Genomic DNA, 21201 nt, shown 5'->3' on the forward strand with positions numbered 1-21201 from the left:
ATGGGAGTATAATTGCTTTACAATGTTGTGTTCTGTTGTACAACAAAGTGAATCAGCTATAAGTATGCCTATATCCCCATATCCCCTCCCTCTTGAGCCTCCCTCCCTGGTCTGGCTTTTTTCAATTAGCATGTTTTTTGAAATTCATCCATGTTGTTACTTGTATCAATAGTTCATTCTTGAGTAGTATTCCATTGTATGGATGGACATTTGGGTTGTTTTCACCTTTTGGCTATTATGAATAAAATTGCTGTGGACATGTATGTAAAAAAGTCTTTGTGAAGATTATATTCGTATCTCTTGGGTAATACCTAGGAGTGGGCTTGCTTAGTCTTACGGTGTTGAACTTTGTAAGAAACTACTGAATTGTTTTCTAAAGATCATACCATCTTAATATTTCTATCTAACTTCTGTTTTTAAAAAATATTTATTTGGCTGGGTCAGGTCTTGGTTGAAGAACATGGGATCTTCATTGCAGCATGCAGGATCTTTCGTTGCGGCGCGTGGGCTCTTTGTTGCGGCACACTTGCTTTTCTTTAGTTGTGGTGCGCGGGCTCCAGAGTGCGTGGGCTCGGTAGTTGTGGCATGTAGGTTCTCTAGTTGTGGTGCGCGGGCTCAGTAGTTGCAGCACGCGGGCTCAGTAGTTGTGACACTTGGGCTTAGTTGCCCCCGCAGCATGTGGGATCTTAGTTTCCCGACCGGGGGCTGAACCCGAGTCCCCTGCATTGGAAGGTGGATTCTTAACCACTGCACCACCAGGGAACTCCCCCCACTATGTAACTTCTTGATATTCCTGAAAGGATAATTTTTGGAAACATATCATTTCCTGGGATTACACATAATTTATCATATCATTAAGCAGTGTTTCCATAAAGTCACCATCTGCATTGTACTTTAAGGTATGCTTATGCTTAGAATGTGTGCTAAGGGTGCTTGTTAAAACGCAGATCCTTGGGTCTCATCACCAAAAATTCTGACACAGTAAAAGTTGGAGAGCCACATGCTAATATGGCACTTAGTCTTTTCTAAAAGCATAGTTTTCATTAATATATTTATTCAGTTAGTGTTTATTGAGCTGTTTTTGGCTCTTCCTCTGCATTCACGTACATTTTATTAACTATTTTTTCCTATACTTGGGATCACCCAAGGTTTATCTGGGCCCCTTTCTTTGCTCGCCACCTAGTGGTGACAAATAAGAGCCATACAAAACTTTACTGATGAATGAATGCATAGGAGGTGGACAGTGCCCTTCTAAAGGAGGAAGGATTGCAAATACCCAAAGATAAGTTTGTGTTTGTGAGTAACCAAATGCTCAGTATATGCTTGCTATATGAATGAATTCCCTTTTTTCCAGTGACTGCTTTTTGGGGAAGTTCAATTTATTTGTATTTAATTGGGGAATAATTTATTTGAGAGAAAATGCATTTTAGAGCCTGTAAATTTAAAACTTTTGTTTTAAACTGCCAGCTGAATTATTTTTACTGGGAAACGGATAGGTGTGCGCTCCTAGTTCTCTTAATATGGGAGAGATGCCTCCAAGCCATACTGAATTATACTTGATACTGTATGAAGTCATTTTGGTTCCATACGATTTATATTCTAGATACTATTTTTTCTGGGCTCTTAATTTACTTTATCTTTTACATGGTTTTAGTTTTTTACTCATACTAGTTTTGATGATTGTGAAGTTATTTTGTTAAAAATTTTTTTCTTTGTTTTACATTAGCTTGACAGCAAAAAGATCTACTGTGATAAGGATGTTTCAGGGCTTCCCTGGTGGTGCAGTGGTTGAGAGTCTGCCTGCCGATGCAGGGGACGCGGGCTCGTGCCCCGGTCCGGGAGGATCCCGCATGCTGCGGAGCGGCTGGGCCCGTGAGCCATGGCCGCTGAGCCTGCACGTCCGGAGCCTGTGCTCTGCAACGGGAGAGGCCACAACAGTGAGAGGCCCACGTACTGCAAAAAAAAAAAAAAAAAGGATGTTTCAACAAAACATAGTTTGTACGGTCTCATTTTATTTTCACTTATAGAAATGGTGGAATCAATGAAGAAAGTAGCAGGGATGGATGTGGAGTTGACAGTTGAAGAAAGAAACCTCCTATCTGTTGCATATAAAAATGTGATTGGAGCTAGAAGAGCTTCCTGGAGGATAATCAGCAGCATTGAACAGAAAGAAGAAAACAAGGGAGGAGAAGACAAACTAAAAATGATTCGGGAATATCGGCAAATGGTGAGATTGTCATATCCTAGACAAGTTTAAAGAATGATGTCTTAGGTGGTGGACTGTTTAAATCATAGCCTAGTACACACATTGTTGTATACCCGTGTAATGTATATTTTACATTTTAATGTATTTACATCTTTCACCCACCTGGATTGGGAATTGTAGGCTATACAGTATTTCAGGACAGAGGAGAAGAACTTTGTTCCCTTGGAAGCTGCAGAGAGTAGTGTTGAGCACCACACAAGTAAAGAACTAATTTAATCTCTGTTTTTATTGTGGTAACTACAAAATACTTCCTTGAGTGACTTGAAATTACCACTCAGGACAATTTAACAAATATTTGTGTGCCTGTTATGTGTCACACCAGTTGCTAGGTGTTATGTGCAAAGTTGAGACAGTTACAGTTAGTATCTTTATGGAAGATCAGTCTAGTCATTGTTTTTTTCATAGAATAGAAAGTATCAGAGGGCATTGGGCGTTATTTCATAAAGTTATTGTTTCATATATTACATGTGGGTATATACGGATATGTAATGTTTTTATTGTGGGTTTTGGTCAAAAAAGTTTGATCTAGTGCAGTGGTTCTCAACCAGAGGTGACTTTGCTCCTCAGAGGACATTTGGCAATGTCTAGAGGCATTTTGGATTGTCACAACTTGACAGTTCTGCTGGTATTTTAGTGGGTAGAAATGAGGATACTGCTGAGCATCCTGTTATGCATAGAATAGCCCCCCACTGTTGAGAAACTGATTCTAGTGGAACTGATTCTAAGCACACTCTTAAGAGTACAGTGAGGGAAATAACAGAAGCAGTCACAAAGTTAGCATGGGGAGTAGTAATTTGGTAGGGGGAGGGAAAAGGGAAACGTTTACTGACTAACATGGGGAGATATTTGTAATATATATAATTGTGCAAGATACTGTATTTAATCTTTAAATGACCGTGTAAAGGGTATTACTCCAGTTCATAGATGGGAAAACAGAGGTGTTCTGAGTGATTAAGTAACATACCTGGGGTTACAGAGAAGGTGGTTAGCTGGTACCAGTGTGACCATTACTTTCAAATATGTTGAAAAAAGAATATGGATTGTCGGTAGACAAGTTTGGTGTCTCAGAGGGATGAGGAAATGAGCAAGTGCTAAAGAGGTAAGTCTGTGAACTAGATTGTGGGATTTGGGATAAGTAGGAAAGGAAGCAGGAAGCAAAGAGAGGAACTGATAAATTGGGAGAAGATGAAAGAGTTAAGAGGCTGGAATTTAAGACTTCCAGGATAGAACAGCACAGTTAGGAGTATGGACAAGTGAGGATCATGGAGTTGAGATGAAGGAACTGTGTTGAAAGGAACATGATAATACCTTGGTGTGATACCCGGAATTGGAGAGGTAAGCTGTAGATACTCAGTGAATGTGGGTGAAGAGCCTGCGGAGATCTACTGATAACAGAAATTGAGAAATTAAAACATAGTGGATGAGCTTCCAAGGAGGAAGGGTTTGGAGTATTAGGAGAGCAGTCATACTGAGTCAGTGAGGAGTTAAGAGAGTCAGAAATCATCCTTCTCTTAGAGCAGTCTATCTTTACTTGAAAAGCCATAAAGAAGGTAGTTCATTCAGGAGAAAGCTGGTTTTACTTAGGATTAGAAAGAGATTATAGGAGAAGAGAGAGTGGGCGAATTATTTACAGTGGGAAGGAGGAGGTTCCAGAGGGCATGAAATGAATTTGGAAAGGTTGAACAATGTCACTGTAGTAATAGAAAATGGAAAGCAGACTGTGTATATATGTTTAGGAGTAGTGTGCGTTTTGGGCATGATAAACGAATTGGGACGAGTGGCAATATTTTCTTTAGTTTACAGATTTTTGGTGTTGTAACTGGCTATGGATCTACCACTCAGGTGGTTGGCTGTTGAGCATAGTAGTGGTTAGAAATGGTGAGCCTTGGAAGCAGAATACCTTGGTTTGAATTTTTATTCCATCCCTTACAAACTGTGACTAACCATGCAACCTTACCTGGGTTCAAGTTCTCACTCTGCCTCTAAGTTCTTTAAGTTAGTGATCTTTGGACGAATATAGTAATCTTTGTTTTCCCATTAAGTGGAGACAATAGTTGCTACCTCGTTAAAGAAGCTACTTAATATAAATGTGCTGCACTTAGTAAGTAGTAATCACTGTTAGTTCTGTAGTTGAACTGTGAGGTTTTTTTAAGCACTTAAGTAATGGCACTTAGGAAGAAAGACTTTCCATAAACCGGACACAGCTTGTCTCTGCTTTTTTATCAAGAGAGGGAAGGGGGGTTTGGAGAGGGAGGGGTATGCATGTTCTCTTCTCCAAAACCAGAGATAGAATGTGATAATTTATATATAATTTCTTAAACAATTTTTTTGACTTTATTTTCAGGTTGAGACTGAGCTAAAGTTAATCTGTTGTGACATTCTGGATGTACTGGACAAACACCTCATTCCAGCAGCTAACACTGGCGAGTCCAAGGTTTTCTATTATAAAATGTAGGTTCTATACTAGAAGGGAAAATGTCAGATTAAATGTTGGCTCTCTTAGAATCATCACTTTTTCATGTAGGTTTACAACATTTTATTTAATGTTGGAAAGTTAGTTACGGGAGGAGTGAGTCTCAAGAATTAAATTAATTTTTGAATACTCATTTGCAGATTCACTGCTAAGAAGAATCAATATTACTGCATTTAAGGTGGTCAGACTGTTACTGTAAAAATGTGCTAAGTTTCGCTTTACCTATTCATAGTCATTTGCTTGTGTGGGGCTGCCCCCCAGCTACAAGCAGTGCATTACACAGTTCAGTCTTTTTTTTTTTTTTTTTTTGCGCTACGCGGGCCTCTCACCGCTGCGGCCCCTCCTGCCGCGGAGCACAGGCTCTGGACGCGCAGGCCCAGCGGCCATGGCTCACAGGCCCAGCCACTCCGCAGCATGAACCTGCGTCCCCCGCATCGGCAGGCGGACCACCAACCACTGCGCCACCAGGGAAGCCCCACAGTTCAGTCTTAACAATTTATATGGAAGTTTTATTTCATGATTAACAAACTGTTGTGCCATTCTGTGGAACCACTTTTTATATTTAATTCTCGTCTATCAAGTGATAAATTTGTTGATTTTTGAGGCTTTTCAGTTAATTTCTCTAGGATTTGGCTTATATTTGGCAATGTGAAATCTCTGAGGAGGAAAACTAAATAGATGAGTCAGTCATTCCTGAAAGAGGCTTTTTGAAATTATTGAAGTATACCGGTTTCATATTTTTGTCACATACGTGATCTTATGTAATACAGAAAACTTTTAACAACTTATTTAAAAAGCATTATTCCTAATTCTGTGTTTTGTTTTTGTTTTGTTTTAGGAAAGGGGACTACCACAGGTATCTGGCTGAATTTGCCACAGGAAATGACAGGAAGGAAGCTGCGGAGAACAGCCTAGTGGCTTACAAAGCTGCTAGTGATATTGCAATGACAGAACTTCCACCAACACATCCCATTCGCTTAGGTCTTGCTCTCAATTTTTCCGTATTCTACTATGAAATTCTTAATTCCCCTGACCGTGCCTGCAGGTAGGTCATGAAGGAGAACAAACGCTCTCACTATGAAAGTAAAAAAGGGTTACAAAGGAGAATAGCAACTTGTTTTTTGTCTTGTTCCTTGGGACTGCCTTAGTTGGCTTGGCCCTGTAATAAAGAATTATTCTGGCTTTTAATGCAGCTGTTTTGAATGATACAAAGACAGACCTATCTCATTTCACTAGGATAGCAGTTAGGATAATTATGTTGATGGGGAAAAAATTGATTGGTAGATTGAAAAGAATCTTGTTACAGAGTAAGAGGAAGGAATGAGGAATTTTCATAATAGAATTATCTTCATTTCTGTATATTAGCTTTCAGTCTTTATAGCATGTGTTTAATATAGTTATGCTCTTAGTGTACATGTCATTTTGTATTTTCTATCATAAAATTTGGCATCCTATTAACGTATGTAAAAGTATTCCCCCATTTATACTTCAGATTGTTCCCTTTCCCAATTTTTGATACACATATAAATTTAAGGAATATCTTTATGTACATAGCTTTTTACTTTTTAAATATACATAACATGAAGTTTAGCGTTCTTTTTTTTTTTAATTAATTAATTAATTTATTGGCTGCATTGGGTCTTCATTGCGGTGTGTGGGCTTCTCGTTGCGGTGGCTTCTTTTGTTGCGGAGCACGGGCTCTAGGTGCGTGGGTTTCAGTAGTTGTGGCTTGCGGGCTCTAGAGCGCAGGCTCAGTAGTTGTAGCACATGGGCTTAGTTGCTCTGCAGCATGTGGGATCTTCCCGGACCAGGGCTCGAACCCCTGTCCCCTGCATTGGCAGGCGGATTCTTAACCACTGTGCCATCAGGGAAGCCCTAGCATTTTGTTTTTAAATGTGCAATTCAGTGGTATTAAGTACACACACAATATTGTCTGTCACCACTATTTCTAAAACTTTTTCATCACCTGAAACAAACTGATCACTAAACAATAACTCCATATTTCCTTCTGCCCCAGTCCCTGGTAATCTCTACTTCCTGTCTTTATGAGTTTGCCTATTTTAGATATCTCATATAATAGGAATAATGTATTTGTTCTTTGTAACTTCAGTGTTCTTGAGTATGTAGGAATCAGATATTCCATGAAAGGAGAGATTTTCCTGATGTAAGGTGGATTCATTTGAATGCAATTAAATATTAATTTATCTGAAAATATTCTAAATGTTGCTAGTCGAGTTTGTCCAAACAGGTACTATGTCTTGACTAATAAAGAAGCTATAGCTGTTTAGCTGATAGTACTGGTTGAATCTCTCGTTGCCATTCTCCAGGCTAGCTGTCCCACACGTAGCTTCAACTTAGTCCTTTCCATGCTTTTGCTTTAATCGGAAGTGTGCTATTTGTGCTCTTTTCCTACCCATTAATTAGTTCAAATATGACTTCCCCATTTGCTCCTCCTCTTGGGTCCCTAAAGTACTTTCTCCAGGATAGCACTTCATCCTCCTATTATAGTATTTATGTGTCAGTCCCTCTATTCTTAGATGTTTTAAAAAGTTCATTGTGGACCCAGGTTATGTCTCTCTTTCCTCTTTTCTTTTCCCCACCCGTGTCCATCGTCACTTGGTGTACATAGTACACAGTACTCAATAAGTGAATGTGAAGTTTGTTTCATTTTAACTGTAGTAATTCGCTTATATGATCACATTTTTGTGAGTTCTAGATTGCCTAGTTTTCTTCCTTGCTCCATTAACATTAAATTCTGTTGGATTAAATTGTGATACTGTCTCAGAATTTTCTCTTTTTGCATTAAAACTTTGGTGAACTGTTGACTAGAATTTGGAAATACCTTTAATATGCATGTATTTTGGTGGTGGATTAGAATGGGATTTGGTCTGCTTGTCAAAAGCATAGTCATAAGTGGAACTCCAAAAGTTCCACTAGTTCCAAAGTTGCTGGATTACAAAATTAAAAAGGGAATTAATAGGAAGTTAATTTTCATCAGTTACATCTGCTTTTCCTTTATTTCAGTGCCTAAACCCAAGCATTCAGTGTTGATATTACTGTGTGATAACTGAAGAAAAGACTGAAATTTAACTTATGTCATTTCCAATTCTGGTTTTGGACTTTTTTAGTTTATTTTTGTAATACATTTATGTAAACACTTGTAGGTTGGCAAAAGCAGCTTTTGATGATGCAATTGCAGAACTGGATACGCTGAGTGAAGAAAGCTATAAGGACTCTACGCTTATCATGCAGTTGTTACGTGATAATCTGACACTATGGACTTCAGACATGCAGGGTGATGGTAAGGAGACTGAAGTTAAAGTGTTGTCTCTTTCAGTTGTTGGATCTGTTTACTCCTAGAAGTTGGAATTTCTTTACATTAAGCTACAATTTAGACTCAACAGCCTTTCCTCCAGACTATCAAATTTTGATTACTGCCTTTACCGGAAATGATATCAAAGTACAGTCTTCCATTTTGGTCTGTAAGATGATAAAAGACCTGTTTGGGAAAGGGGATCTTTTGTTAATATTCAAAGATTTAAAGTTTTGCCTCTAATACTGTTTGGTAAACTTAGTTTACCTCTTCTCTCACACTGTGTTTTGAAACATGGAGGGAGAGGAAGCAGTTCATATTATCATTCCTCAGATTCAATTTTAGGGGGTCTAAGGTTAATTGTATTTGATTGTCATGATCACTGCTTTGGCTGAGTGGTAATCCTCAGGTTAAAACTAGATGGTTAGGGGGAAGGGTAAGCTGTGACAAAGTGAGAGAGTGGCATGGACATATATACACTACCAAACGTAAAATAGCTAGTGGGAAGCAGCTGCATAGCACAGGGAGATCAGCTTGGTGCTTTGTGACCACCTAGAGGGGTGGGATAGGGAGGGTAGGAGGGAGGGAGACACAAGAGGGAAGAGATATGGGAATATATGTATATGTATAACTGATTCACTTTGTTACAAAGCAGAAACTAACACACCATTGTAAAGCAATTATACTTCAATAAAGATGTTAAAAAAACCAAAAACAACTAGATGGTTATAAGCAGATGTTTATGAAGCATCTTTTCTGTGTGGAAATCTTTTATCTAAAAAAAGAACTAGTTTTACCTCTGTATTCTACACAACAAATGGCCTGTCCTGCCCATAGGTCCTTATTTAAGAGGTCTGGTGTAGTGTCTTGTTTTCTAGCGTTTCAGTTGTAAATAGTTACTAGAATATTTTATAAAATGTAATCTTGTGATGGGCGGTGGGGTGGGGTGGGTGCTTAATGTTTCTTCCAGTTGTAAAAGGCCAAATTTGTCACGTTTCTTGATTTTAAAGGATATTTTATTCTGCCCATTTCTAAAGAATTGTTTTAATCCATGATACATCATTGAAGGAGGGGGGATGGGACAGGGAGATGGACACAAACTAGTGTGGCATGATAATTATGAGAGTTTTTGTAATTGGTGGTGGTGATATGGGGAGTGGAAATAAAGTTTCTTGTCATTTTCAGCTACAGATCCTTTAAGAGTGTATTACCCATACTGAAGCATATGTTGTATTGCTTGAGGCTAGCTGTACTTTCCGTTGGTCAAACCAACATGTTGTACTGTATTTGGAAGCATACTTTTTAAAGATGTATTTGAAAATGGGTGTCAGGGCATGTAGGTTGGCAGTGGAAGGATAGAGTCAGATTTTAGAATTACCTTGAGTCATGGTACTGAAGTGAGAATTAGGTGACTCAGCTTCTAAAGTGCACCAGCTTGATGAACTATTTAGAAACTTGACTAGGGTTGGCATGAGATAATGTGGCACATGTGACCTACTTGCACACTTTACCGACAAAGCCAGATGGAGTCACAGATGACTTTTCATTCAACACAGCACTTGAGGGGCAACCAGTACCAGTCTGTGGGACTCAAAACCAATTTAACTATCTCTGAACTAATGACTAAGGTTCCTTCCAGCTTTAAATTCTATTGTATTCTAACAATAACTACTAAGAAGAATGGCCAAATAGCTGTGGACTCTTCACAGTCACCCCCAGCTCAGAGAAGACTAATATCTCTGCCTGTTTGAGGGGATAAAAGGAAAGCATGTGGAGAGTTTGGTAAGCGGTTATTGACCTATAAGTAAGCTCTATACCCCTTTGACCTCTGGGGATGTTTTTTTGAGGGTGAAAAGTAACAAAAAGAAGGTGACTTTGAAAAGCAATTTTTTTTAGACATTTGATGCCAGCTCTTATAACTAAGTTGCTAGATTACAAAAATAAAGTTTATATTTTTCATTATCACTCATAACCAGGAATTGATTGAGGGTAGACTGTATGTCACTCCATTTTTATACAGAACCAAAGATATGCTTTTTCTTGGTTATTGAGCATTGTTTTATGAAATGGATCATTTAAAAATAGGGTATCTTTAGATTTGTTATGTTTTCATAGTTGGGAAGGTTCTTTGTACAAAATGTTTTATTACATTTTAGGGTAGATTTCTCTTTAATCCTAAAAGACTTAAAAATCTAGTGAAATTCAGTTGCGTCAGTTCCTTTTCATTTTGTAAATTGACCAATTAATTAAATTTGGTCGAAACAGATTGATTTTCATTTAAGAGGTTTGTCACAAAATATTTGGAATTAAGAAGCAGTTTAATGTGAAAAATTCAAGTGGTCTATCTTGAAATTTTAGCAATATTAAGCTATCTGAATTTACAAATTGTTGGTACTAGGAAATTATTTGCCAGTTTTGCTGAAAGGTAGAGTATTACATGTTTCATTAAATTGGTTTTGTGATTTAGAATCAATGCTGAATGTAGAAGAATTTTGGTCATGAAATTGGTCAGGATGTTACTTGCATTTATTTTAAGGATTATTTAGATGGTTTTCTCCTTTTTTACTTTAAATATGAAAAATGGTGTCAAAAACCTTTTGAATTGAGGGTTTCTAAAGGAAGAAGTATATATTCACAAGCCTTTACTTACACGTTTATATGTTATTAACAGCAGAGTATGTTAATGTCTGTCTGGGTCTTTTGAAACATAATTCTTTAAAGGGAGCACCACTTTTTCTCATCAAGTGATTTCAGTCCTTTTCTCTTAACCTGTAGTCAGAGGACTGTTAAATACACAAGTCCATAGAGAGGAAATGTGTTCGCTCTGCCCGTTCCCCTCCTCCCCTCCAAATCTAGAAACTGGGCAAAGAAATATGTATCTGAAGAACCCTTTTTGCCCCCCTTCTGTATACCTTTTAAGAGGATATTATTACATCCTCTTAAAAAGGAACAGATTATTTCTTAGAGTGAAGTTCATACAAAGTAAAAGGATCAAAATCTGACTCCCCTAAATCATTGATGTTTCCTTTGTCCTGCTCTTGGTTTATTTTTCTTGTAATGTTGCTTTCATATGATTGTTCTCCCTCCCTTTCTCCTTGCAATATAGATTCCTAAAGGAAAATCCAACTCTTCCTTTCCTAAAAACTACTTTGTAAGTCATTATCATGGCACAGTGAATTCTGCTTTTAGTTTTGGTTCTTCACTAATCATGCCTGCATATCATCATCTTGTCGCTTAAAAAACTGCCTGTTCTACATTCCAGGATGTGAAACCTTCTAAGACATTTATGATCTGCTACCCCTGTCTACCTCTGTTTGGGTGTGACTTATGTGACAGTATTTTTATGCCAAAGTTACTTGGAACTTTTGGCAAATCTAATGGTTGCTTATGAGTAAATTAGAGTGTGCTCTGTTGTTGTATGTTAACCATATTTTGGCAGTGTATGGCTGTTAAAAATGAGAGTGAACGTTCCTATCATTTCCTAAGTTTGAATACATTATTCTTTGGGGGAACAGTTGGGTGGACCATCATTTTTTCCCTCAGTAAATAGTTACTTTTGTCTTTCCTTGCACGTCTTTTTCTAAATGTGATTCAAAAATCTTTATGTACATTAAGTACTTTTACACAATGTCAAATATTTTTATCACAAAAATGTTAAAATGACTGAAACTATCTTTACTTAACCCTTATTGCCATGACAGCATTTATTGTATCAAGGTCTTTAAGACTGTTTAAAAGCATTCCTCAGAGTTTTGCTTTATGTCTGTAGGCAGCCGGTCTTAGTGTCATTTGTCCATTCTAATTAAGTAATTTAACAAGCACTATGAATGGATGGGTTGTCTGAACTATCATATAATGATTGTTGGGTTAGTTAATTGATTTTCATTTATTTTGATCAAACTAGTAACTACATAGGAATTACAAGTGGCTTGTTAAAGAAGAAGAATGTAATTTTACACGTTTATTTTTTGGCAGAAGCCTGCATGCTTCCTTATTATGGCTGACTTATTTAATGCTTATTAATAGGTAGATGATTCTCTGGTAAATAGGCTGGCTTTCTGTTGCATGTCATAGTGCAGTTGAAACTCCTCAGGCTAATCATCGTGTTCAAAGGGAAAAGAAAAGTGGCATGAGAGAACTGGTCCAAATGCCCTTCTTTAATAACCTCAGTGGTCTGGTTTACTTTGAGCATGCTATTCCACTCTGGAGTGAGAAATTGTGATTATGGTTTGGTGTGACTGTCCAGGATACAAAATGTGTAAAATATTCGTTTACAAAAGCAGAATCCTCCCTCTAAAACTATAGAACTCCTTTGAAGAATTTTACTGCTCAGTTCTCTTACTGAAACATTTCTAATAATGGGGCCTGCAGAAAAATTAGATGTTGCAAAAAATTATAACATACTCTTGGTTCTTGAAGAGGTGAGGTTATTGAGAAAGAGTATTTTGACTCAAGATATACATGAAAGCTTGAAAATCATTTTAACAATATGGTTACCTGGCTGTCTGTCTAAGAGCTTTTTTAGCATAAAAACACTGACTTTTACTATGCATCAGTTTTTTTTCATCCTGTTGATCATTCAGGACCTTGATCCAGCAGCACCTCTTGGCTTAGGCATCTCAGGTGTCAAGGTAGAAATCCTTTGCCTGTCTGTGTTTAAACCAATTGCAGCAAATATAAGGAGTCTTTATGCTTGGAATGATACCTTTGTGACCACAACAGCCTAGTTTAGTCATTATGAAATAATTAACTGTCATTCTTCTTTGCAGGTGAAGAGCAGAATAAAGAAGCGCTGCAGGATGTGGAAGATGAAAATCAGTGAGACATAAAAGCCAACAAGAGAAACCATCTCTGACCACCCCACACCTTCCCATCCCACCCCTCTTGGAAATTCCCCCATTGTCACTGAGAACCACCAAATCTGACTTTTACATTTGGTCTCAGAATTTAGGTTCCTGCCCTGTTGGTTTTTTTTTTTTTTTTTTTTTTTAAAAAAAAAAAAACAGTTTTCAAAAGTTCTTAAAGGCAAGAGTGAATTTCTGTGGATTTTACTGGTCCCAGCTTTTAGGTTCTTTAAGACACTAACAGGACTGCATAGAGGCTTTTTCAGCATTACTGTATTGTCTCCTGCCAGATGTGGCAAGATCACCATTAGAAATGGAAATTACATTCGAAAGCCATTAGACTTTTAGGTGATGCAAGCATCTAAGAGAAAAGTTAATCACACTATAGAGGTGTATGTGGTATCATTTTCCCTTTTTCTAATTGTTTAAATTGAACTTTATACCAATGTTTAAAATTAATTGGATGTTAGCTTGAGGTGGTTAAGGTTGTTTGGGGAGTTTGTTGTAATGGTTTTGCTGTAAAAAGTGTTTCAAACTCTGCTGAAATGTTGCTGAAAAGCATGGTGCTGGTAACAGTTCAACAATCCGTGGCTGCTCATTCTTGCCTACTTTACTCTCCCTCTGAAGCAGGTTAGCATTGAAGGTGGTAATGGAAAAGCCTGCATGCGTGTTCAATTCTTTGTTTCTTCTCCTTCCCTCTCCCCCTGGGCCCCGCCCCTCCCCTCCTTCGCTCGCTCATCCTCTTTTGTTCAGTATGTGTAACTTGAAGCTAATTTGTACTACTGGATATCTGACTGGAGCCACAGATACAGAATCTGTATTGTTCTTACTGAAACACAGCATGGATTAACATTAAACTTAAATAAAACAAACCTAAATTAAAAATGCCAAACATCATTGCGCCTCCATCCTTTATCCTTCTAAAATAAAATCTCTAGTCTGAACATATTGATTATATTGTTTGCCTGAATGTGAAAAAGATCCCATTTATTTTTTTCCTTCCGTAAATCACTTGTCTGTTTCCCAAAAATGATGTATATTTCTGGGGGGAAAATACCTGTAACCTGGTTGTGAAGAACAAGTATAAGTAGTGCAAGTATCCTGTCTTCTAAACCAGATAACAACACAATGTTTATTTTAATCATTAAAGTGCAAGTGTGTATTTATAATACAAGGTGTAATTGTGGATCATCTAGCATGGAATTTTTGGGGTTGTGCAACGAAAGGCTGAATATGTGAATGTGTCAGAATAATCCTTCTTAGGCTGAGGGGAAAATCCCCCCCGCCCCAATCAGTGACAGGAGCAGAGAAGAATGATTAAATTCATTCTCAGTAGTACACGTACACATGGTAAAACAATAGTATGGTAGTCCCCTTTATTAGAAACACTCAATGTAATATCTTCCAGAGATCATATACATCACTGTATACAGATATTTAGTTAGTATAGATCATTGTCAGGCATTGAGATCTGTCTCATTCAAATGACTGCCTCACATCGATGTACTCCTGATTTTTGGGAAAAAAAACAACAGTTGACTACTTTTGGACATTCAGATTATTTCCAGCCTTGCTGTTGTAAATGGTGCTGCAGTAAATGCATGTGTATCTGTATGATACATTTCTAGATTTCCTGTGTTAGAAAACATATACTTTTCAATTGGTAAATACTATCCCCCTCCAAGAATTGTTCGACATTATAGCCCCATCAACAGCGTATGAGACTACTAGCTTCACCACACTTGACTTGTTGCTAAATGAGATGTTGACACCAAAAGTATAACTTGGGCTTGAGTTCTTCGTAGTAAAGACTTGGGAAATCAGTAGATTAGTGATGTACTAGTAGTTCTTACTAAAATAAGTGTATGTAGAATAAACAATGTTTTTGTGAATTGCTTTTCCGTCAGATAATTGGAGATGATTGTATATAAATTGTACTCTTTGGAGCTACCTTCAAGAGATAATCAGATTTGTTTTTTTTCCAGCAGTAATGTTGCCAAGTGTTGTCTGCTGCATCTCAGTCCAAAACTAGAGGAATTTGTTGAGCTCTATCACAGATTTTTAAAGAAACTGCTAATAGATTAGATTCAGGGTTTTGCGGGCCGCTCCCACACTAAACACTAACGTGTGAATGCCTGGCCTTGGAAGAGTTTGAATGAACACGTAGGTAATCTTTTTACAGAATAGTCTGGTTTGTGGAGGTGATTCTGCCAAGTTGGGTTGTCACATGAATTTGTTTAGTGAAAGAGTTCCTTAGTTGACTGTGTAGACTTCTATTTGTGTTCAGCAAATTCAGGATGCCATGAGCATTTTCAGTGGTGTGGCAATCTTGGTATGGAGAAAAAAGGACTTGCCATCCGAAGAAATTAATGAAGGCACTTAGGAAGGACAGTGGTGATCAGTACAGGTCTTTAGAAAGATCCCTATCAAAGATTGGAAGACAGCGAGCGAAGACTGCAGAAAGGTGACAGCCCTGTGAGGTCAGTGTTACTTCACTTCCTGTATCTGTTGTCTGGGAGGTGGAGTGTTTGTTTCAGCTCCTGGTTTAGTCATCTGTGAGGATCAGTTGATTTTGATAGAAACTTGAGTTACCATTACAACTTGAATGCAGTTTTGATTTTTTGGTAATTGCTTTGAAAAAGGTTTTAAATTCAAAGGTTTTCTAAAATGTTAGGAGCAGCAATAAATGGGTTTATATCCATACTTGGGTTCTGTGATGGGTGGCCAGAAAGGAAGATCTCCAAAATTATATTTTACTGCTTTCTAGGAAGACAAGAATTGTAAGTTAGATCATAGTAAGGGCGTGTTGATGGAATAATATAAACAGTGACTCCTGCTCCAGACGAATGCCACTTGAGAGTTTTACAAAACAAAACCCCATATTAGTTGCTATGCTGTTGATCCTACGACAGTAGAAGAGTGGTCATGCTGCAAAAATTGCATAAAGATGAATCTTGCTTTGTTTTGAAATTTTTAACAAGTTCACAGGGATCTCTGGTAAAATTCTGGGATGCTTCATTAAAATAATTGTTTTTCCTTCTTTGATTTGGATTTAAAGTTTTATTTTCCCCCTCGAAATTTTTTTAAAAATTGAGGTATAGTTGATTTGCAATGTTAATGAGTTTCAGGTGTACAACAGTTTTTAAAGGTTATACTCCATTTATAGTTAAAATGTTGGCTATATGTATAGTTTACCTCTTAATTCCTTACCTGTATCATGCCCCTTCCCCCTTCTTCTGCCTACTGAAAAGGAATTGCGAGCTTTTAGAGGAAGTGGTGATACTGGATCCAACCCAGATCAGCAAAATTAAACCGTCCAACAAGATAAGACATATCTCTCATTTCTTTGAGTTCCTAGACTTGTGATTGGTATTGACAACTAATAGCTAACATTGAGTATCAGCTATGTACCAGGCACTGTGCTCATTAGGCAGTGTATAGCACATAGGTGCTCGATAATTAGGTAAGTTTTCCATCTGCGTTTTTTAAATTGGAAAACTGGGATGGGAGAAGTTGAGGTACTTGTCCAAAGCCACAAAGCTAGTAGTATTCAAACAGGATTCAGAGTTGGGTTTGTATGACTGAAGAGCCCATGCCCTTAACCATTAAGCATTCTCTTTCTTTTAGGCTGTTAGTGTTTTATTGAAATATATTTTCCCTACCCTAAAGTGATCATCTAAAAAATACATTTTAACATTTCTGAGATCAGTATATGGTTTACAATCGATATATGCCTTTTCAAAAAGCTATAGTAGACATTAAGCTGTAGTGTAAGTAATTCATATTAGAATTGAGGAAATAGAATATAAATGATAAATATATTTAGGGCTCTTCAGTGGCTGCTGTCTAAAAAGAGGATTACTGCCTAGATTAATTTTTTTGGCAGTTTGTTTCTTAATCTGTAGCTTAATTTAGAAATTTAAAAATCAGTTGTTTTTTTTTTTAACAGGTGGAGCAATTCTTCCAATTTAAAACAGTTTAGCTTGGACAAGTAGAGCCATAATCCAAATAGATAACCAGTGATTATGGACTGTCAAGTTGCTGCAGTGCTGTGACTGAGTTTTCCAGATAACCTAAGTCTTACTGTTCTTAAAAAGTTCTTGGGTTTTGGACATTTGTTTCTCACATAATTGATGTTAAGAATGTGTACTTGCACAACCCATGCGGTATGAGTCATGTCCAGGAGCTTTCTTCCTCTGGCTAAAGCTATCATTGACCATTTTTTTCAGTTGTGCTGAAAAGTCTTGGAACTCATGCTTCCATCCCATATTGCTTGTTTCTGAGTCTTCCATGAAGACCCTTTTCCATTTAGAATTCTGGAGCCATAGGGTTGTGGTAGGGCTTATTTCAGCACCTAAGGCTTCTTTCCCATTAGTGGTACATTTGTAGCATTAACAGGCCACAATAACTGCTGAACTCCTCAGAATTTGCTTTCAGCAGAGTTCAAGTAATAAACGTTTAAAAACTTTTTTTTTTCACTTAACCTCATTCGTCATTGAGGATATGTAAGCCAAAACGAGATGCTAATTTCACCTTGTCTAAGATTATAATTATAGTTAGCAGTGATTAGATTTATAGAATACTTTGTTGTGGTGAGGATGTAGAGAAATACATAAGACTATTGTTGGTATTTTTTTTAAGTTTTTATTCAAGTATAAAAAAATACATCAAAGGTGTACATCTTAGAATTTTTACAAAGGGAACACACCATTTAACCACCACTCATATCAAGAAATAGAACAGGACCAACATCGTAGAGCACTCCATGCCCTCTTCATTAATTTACCCCCTTACCCCTACAACTGGAACCAGTATCTTGATACTGCCATTGATTAATTTTGCTTAGTTTTTGAACTTGATGTAAATGGCACATACACATAAATGGCTTGTTTTTTTTTCCTCTTAACATTAGGTTTGTGGGATTAGTCCGTATTATTGCCTGTAATAATAGTGTATTTTTATGGCTATGTAGTATTCTGTTGCATTAGTATACCACTACTTGTTCTATGAATGGACATTGGATTATTTTCAAATTTTGGATGTTACAAATAATGTTGCTGTGGCCATTCTTTTACATGTCTTTTGGTATATACATGTATGAATTAATGTTGCATATATATCTAAGAATGGAATTGCTGGGTCATAGGGAATACATGTGTTCAGCTTAGTAGATACTGCAAAACAGTTTTCCAAAGTGGTTGTACTGTTTTACAGTCCTACCAGCAGTGTATTAGAATCCCAGTTGCTCTACATCCTCACTAGCATTTGGTATGGTCACTGTTTTTAGTTGTAGCCTTCTGGTGGGTGTGTACTGATATCTCATTCTGGATTTAATTTGTGTTTTCCTGATGACTAAGGAGACAGTACTTTTTAATATGTTTATGGACCTTTGGATAGCTTCTTTTGCCTGTTTTTCTGTAGGTTGTCATTTTACTGATTTGTAGGACATCTTAATATATTTAAGAATAGAGTGTGTCTTTGCAGTTATTGTAATTATCTTCTCCCATTCTGTCCTGCTTTTTTATTAATGATGTCTTTTGATGAGCAGGAGTTCTTAATTTTAATATAGTCCAATATATCTGTACTTTCCTTTAAGGTAAGTGCTTTATGTATGCTATTTAAGAAATATTTGTCTACCCCAAGATTGTTAATCTTTTGTTTTTCTAGAAGCATTGTTTGACCTATCATATCTAGATCTAGAATCATCTAGAATCTATTTTGTGCATGGTAATAGGGAGACGTTAAAAGTAACATTTTTCCATATGGATATTCAATCGACCCAGCAACATTTATTGTTCCATTGGTCTATTTGTCCTAGTGCCAATGCAACACTGTAGGAATAAAATAATTCAATATTCAGTATCCGGTAATGTAAGTCCTCCAGTTTTTTTGTTGTTCACAATTGTACTGATTATTCTTGGCTCTTTGCATTTCCATATACACCTTAGAATCAGCTTGTTAATTTCAATAATAGAACAGCAACAACAAAAACCTGCTGGGATTTTGATTAGGATTTTACTGAATCTATACATTTGGGAGTATTAACAGTCTTTACACAATTATGTTCTTTTAATCCATGAACATAGTGTATTCTTCCATTTATTTAGATCTTTAATTTTTTCCAATAATGTTTTTTTCTTTTTCTTTTTTTTTTTTTTGTGGCTGTGCTGTGTGGCTTGCGGGATCTTAGTTCCCCGACCAGGGATCCAACCCAGCCCGCAGCAGTGAAAGCACCAAATCCTAACCACTGGACCACCAGGGAATTCCTGTGTTTTGTGGTTTTCTATGTAGAGGTCTGGTACTTTTTATTGGACAAATTTCTAGTTATTTGATTTTTGTGTGTGTGTTATTTTAAATAGTATTTTTTTTTCATTTTCCGGTTGTTACTACTTATAGTAATACTATATACTGACCTTGTTTTCCATGACCTTGCTAAATTAACTTATTAATTCTAATAGTTCCATGTAGATCCTGAGACAGGACAATATAAATGAAAGTTTTAAATGAATGCACCCTTTGCTTGTGTGTGTATGCTTACAAATAAATGTAAAATACGTTCGCTTTGGCATTATAATAGCAAATTAGAAATAACCTAAATGCCCATCAATTTTGGTTCACCCTTACTATGTATACTATGTTGCTGTTTTAAAAAAATGAGGCTAAAACATTTCTACTAATGTTGTAAGTTGTTTGTGTACAATGTTAGATGAGAATAGTAAGATACATAACATTGCATAATCTTATGTGTATAAAACAGGAAAATATTCTGTATGTGTATTAGCCTGTCTTTAGGAAATTTCTGAAAGATACAACTTCTTTTCATAAAACAGTTTTATTTGACTTAAAAAGTCATGTATGTAAACTATACAGTTTGAGAAGTTTTGGGATATGTATGCACTTGTAAAACCATCATCATAATCAAGATAGTCAATATAGCCTTCAACCTCAAAAGTTTCCTTGTTGTACTTTGTAATTTCCTCCCTCCTGTTTCCCCTTTCTTTCATCCCCAAGCAACCACTAATCTGCTTTTTGTTATTTTACATTAGTTTGCATTGTCTAGAGTTTTATATAAATGGAATCATATAATTCATGTACTCTTTTTTTTAGGGGGGAGATGGTCTGGCTTCTTTCAGCATAATTGTTTTGAGATTCATCCATGTTGCATGTGTCAGTAGTTTATTCCTTTTATTGCTGGGAAGTATTCCACTGTTAAAGACATACCACAGTTTGTTTATTCACCTATTGATGGACATTTGGGTTGTTTCCAGTTTTTGTCTGTTACTAATAAAGCTGCTATGAATGTGACAAGTCTTTATGTGGGCATACATTTTTTCTGTGGATAAATAGGAACGGAATGGTTGGATAGTATGGTAGGTGTGTATTTCGTTTCTTAAGAAACTGCCAAACTGTTTTACAAAATGATTTTACATTTCCACCAGCAGTGTCTGAAATCTCCTCTTCCTCCACATCCTCTGCAGCACTTGGTATAGTTAGTCTTTTTGCAAGTCCAACGCACTATCCATTGTACTGTAGAGCTGGCTTAGTCTTTTTAATTTTTCCATTCTAGTAGGTGTTTTTTTATTTGTATTTTCCTAATGACTAATGATGTTGAGCATCTTTTTACGTGCTTATCTGCCATCTGTATATTTTCTTTAGTGAGGTGTGTATTCTAATAACAATATTGAGTCTTCTGATCCATGAATAAGGTATATCTCTCTAATAGTTTAGGCCTTTTAAAATTCCAGCAGTGTTTTATACTGTTCAGTGTACAGGTCTTTCACTTCTTTTGTCATATTTGTCCCTAAGTATTTCATAATCTTTAATGTTTTTATACTTTTTAAAATTCAATTTTTGATTGCTCATTGCTAGTGTATAGAAATAACATTGGTATTTGTGTAATGATCCATACCCTGCAGCCTTGCTAAACTCATTTAGTTTTAGTAGTGTTTTGTTGTTTTTGTAGATGTCATCAGATTTTCTTCATAGACAATTATATTTTCTGTTAATATAAAGTTTTAACTTCTTTCCTTCTCCTGCTCTTATTTGTTTATCTTGCCCAATTGCACTGGCTGGAACCTCCAGCACAATGTTATATAGAAATGGTAAGAGCAGACATATTTGTATTGTTTCTGATCTTACGGAGAAAAACATTCTTTCACCATTAAATATGATGTTAGCTGTAAGTTTTTCATAGGTGTTCTTTATTAGGTTGAGGAGTTCATTTCTATTCCTCGTTTGCTGAGAGTTTTTACCAGGAATGGATGGATGTTGGATTTGTCAGATGCCTTTTCTTCATTTATTGAGA

The 21201-nt window shown here is 36.7% G+C and overlaps 1 protein-coding gene across 2 annotated transcripts in view; it reads left to right on the forward strand.

Moving 5' to 3' along the window:
* The window catches only part of YWHAE (tyrosine 3-monooxygenase/tryptophan 5-monooxygenase activation protein epsilon), a 50453-nt gene extending 30252 nt beyond the window's left edge, over window positions 1-20201 (forward strand). Inside the window, exons 2-6 of one of the 2 annotated variants that reach the window (XM_029210753.1) lie at window positions 2028-2227; window positions 4611-4717; window positions 5578-5784; window positions 7904-8040; window positions 12822-20201. In XM_029210753.1, coding sequence (XP_029066586.1) covers window positions 2028-2227; window positions 4611-4717; window positions 5578-5784; window positions 7904-8040; window positions 12822-12874 — 704 coding nt within the window. In that variant the 3' untranslated portion in view covers window positions 12875-20201. Of the gene's footprint in view, window positions 1-627; window positions 2228-4610; window positions 4718-5577; window positions 5785-7903; window positions 8041-12821 lie in introns of those variants that run through there. The other variant, XM_029210752.1, reaches the window with a different exon arrangement.
* The last annotated feature ends 1000 nt before the right edge of the window (window positions 20202-21201 follow it).

Source organism: Monodon monoceros, unplaced genomic scaffold (genome assembly GCF_005190385.1).
Source record: "Monodon monoceros isolate NGI ecotype Baffin Bay Population unplaced genomic scaffold, NGI_Narwhal_1 Super_Scaffold_9, whole genome shotgun sequence".
Classification (NCBI taxonomy): domain Eukaryota; kingdom Metazoa; phylum Chordata; class Mammalia; order Artiodactyla; family Monodontidae; genus Monodon; species Monodon monoceros.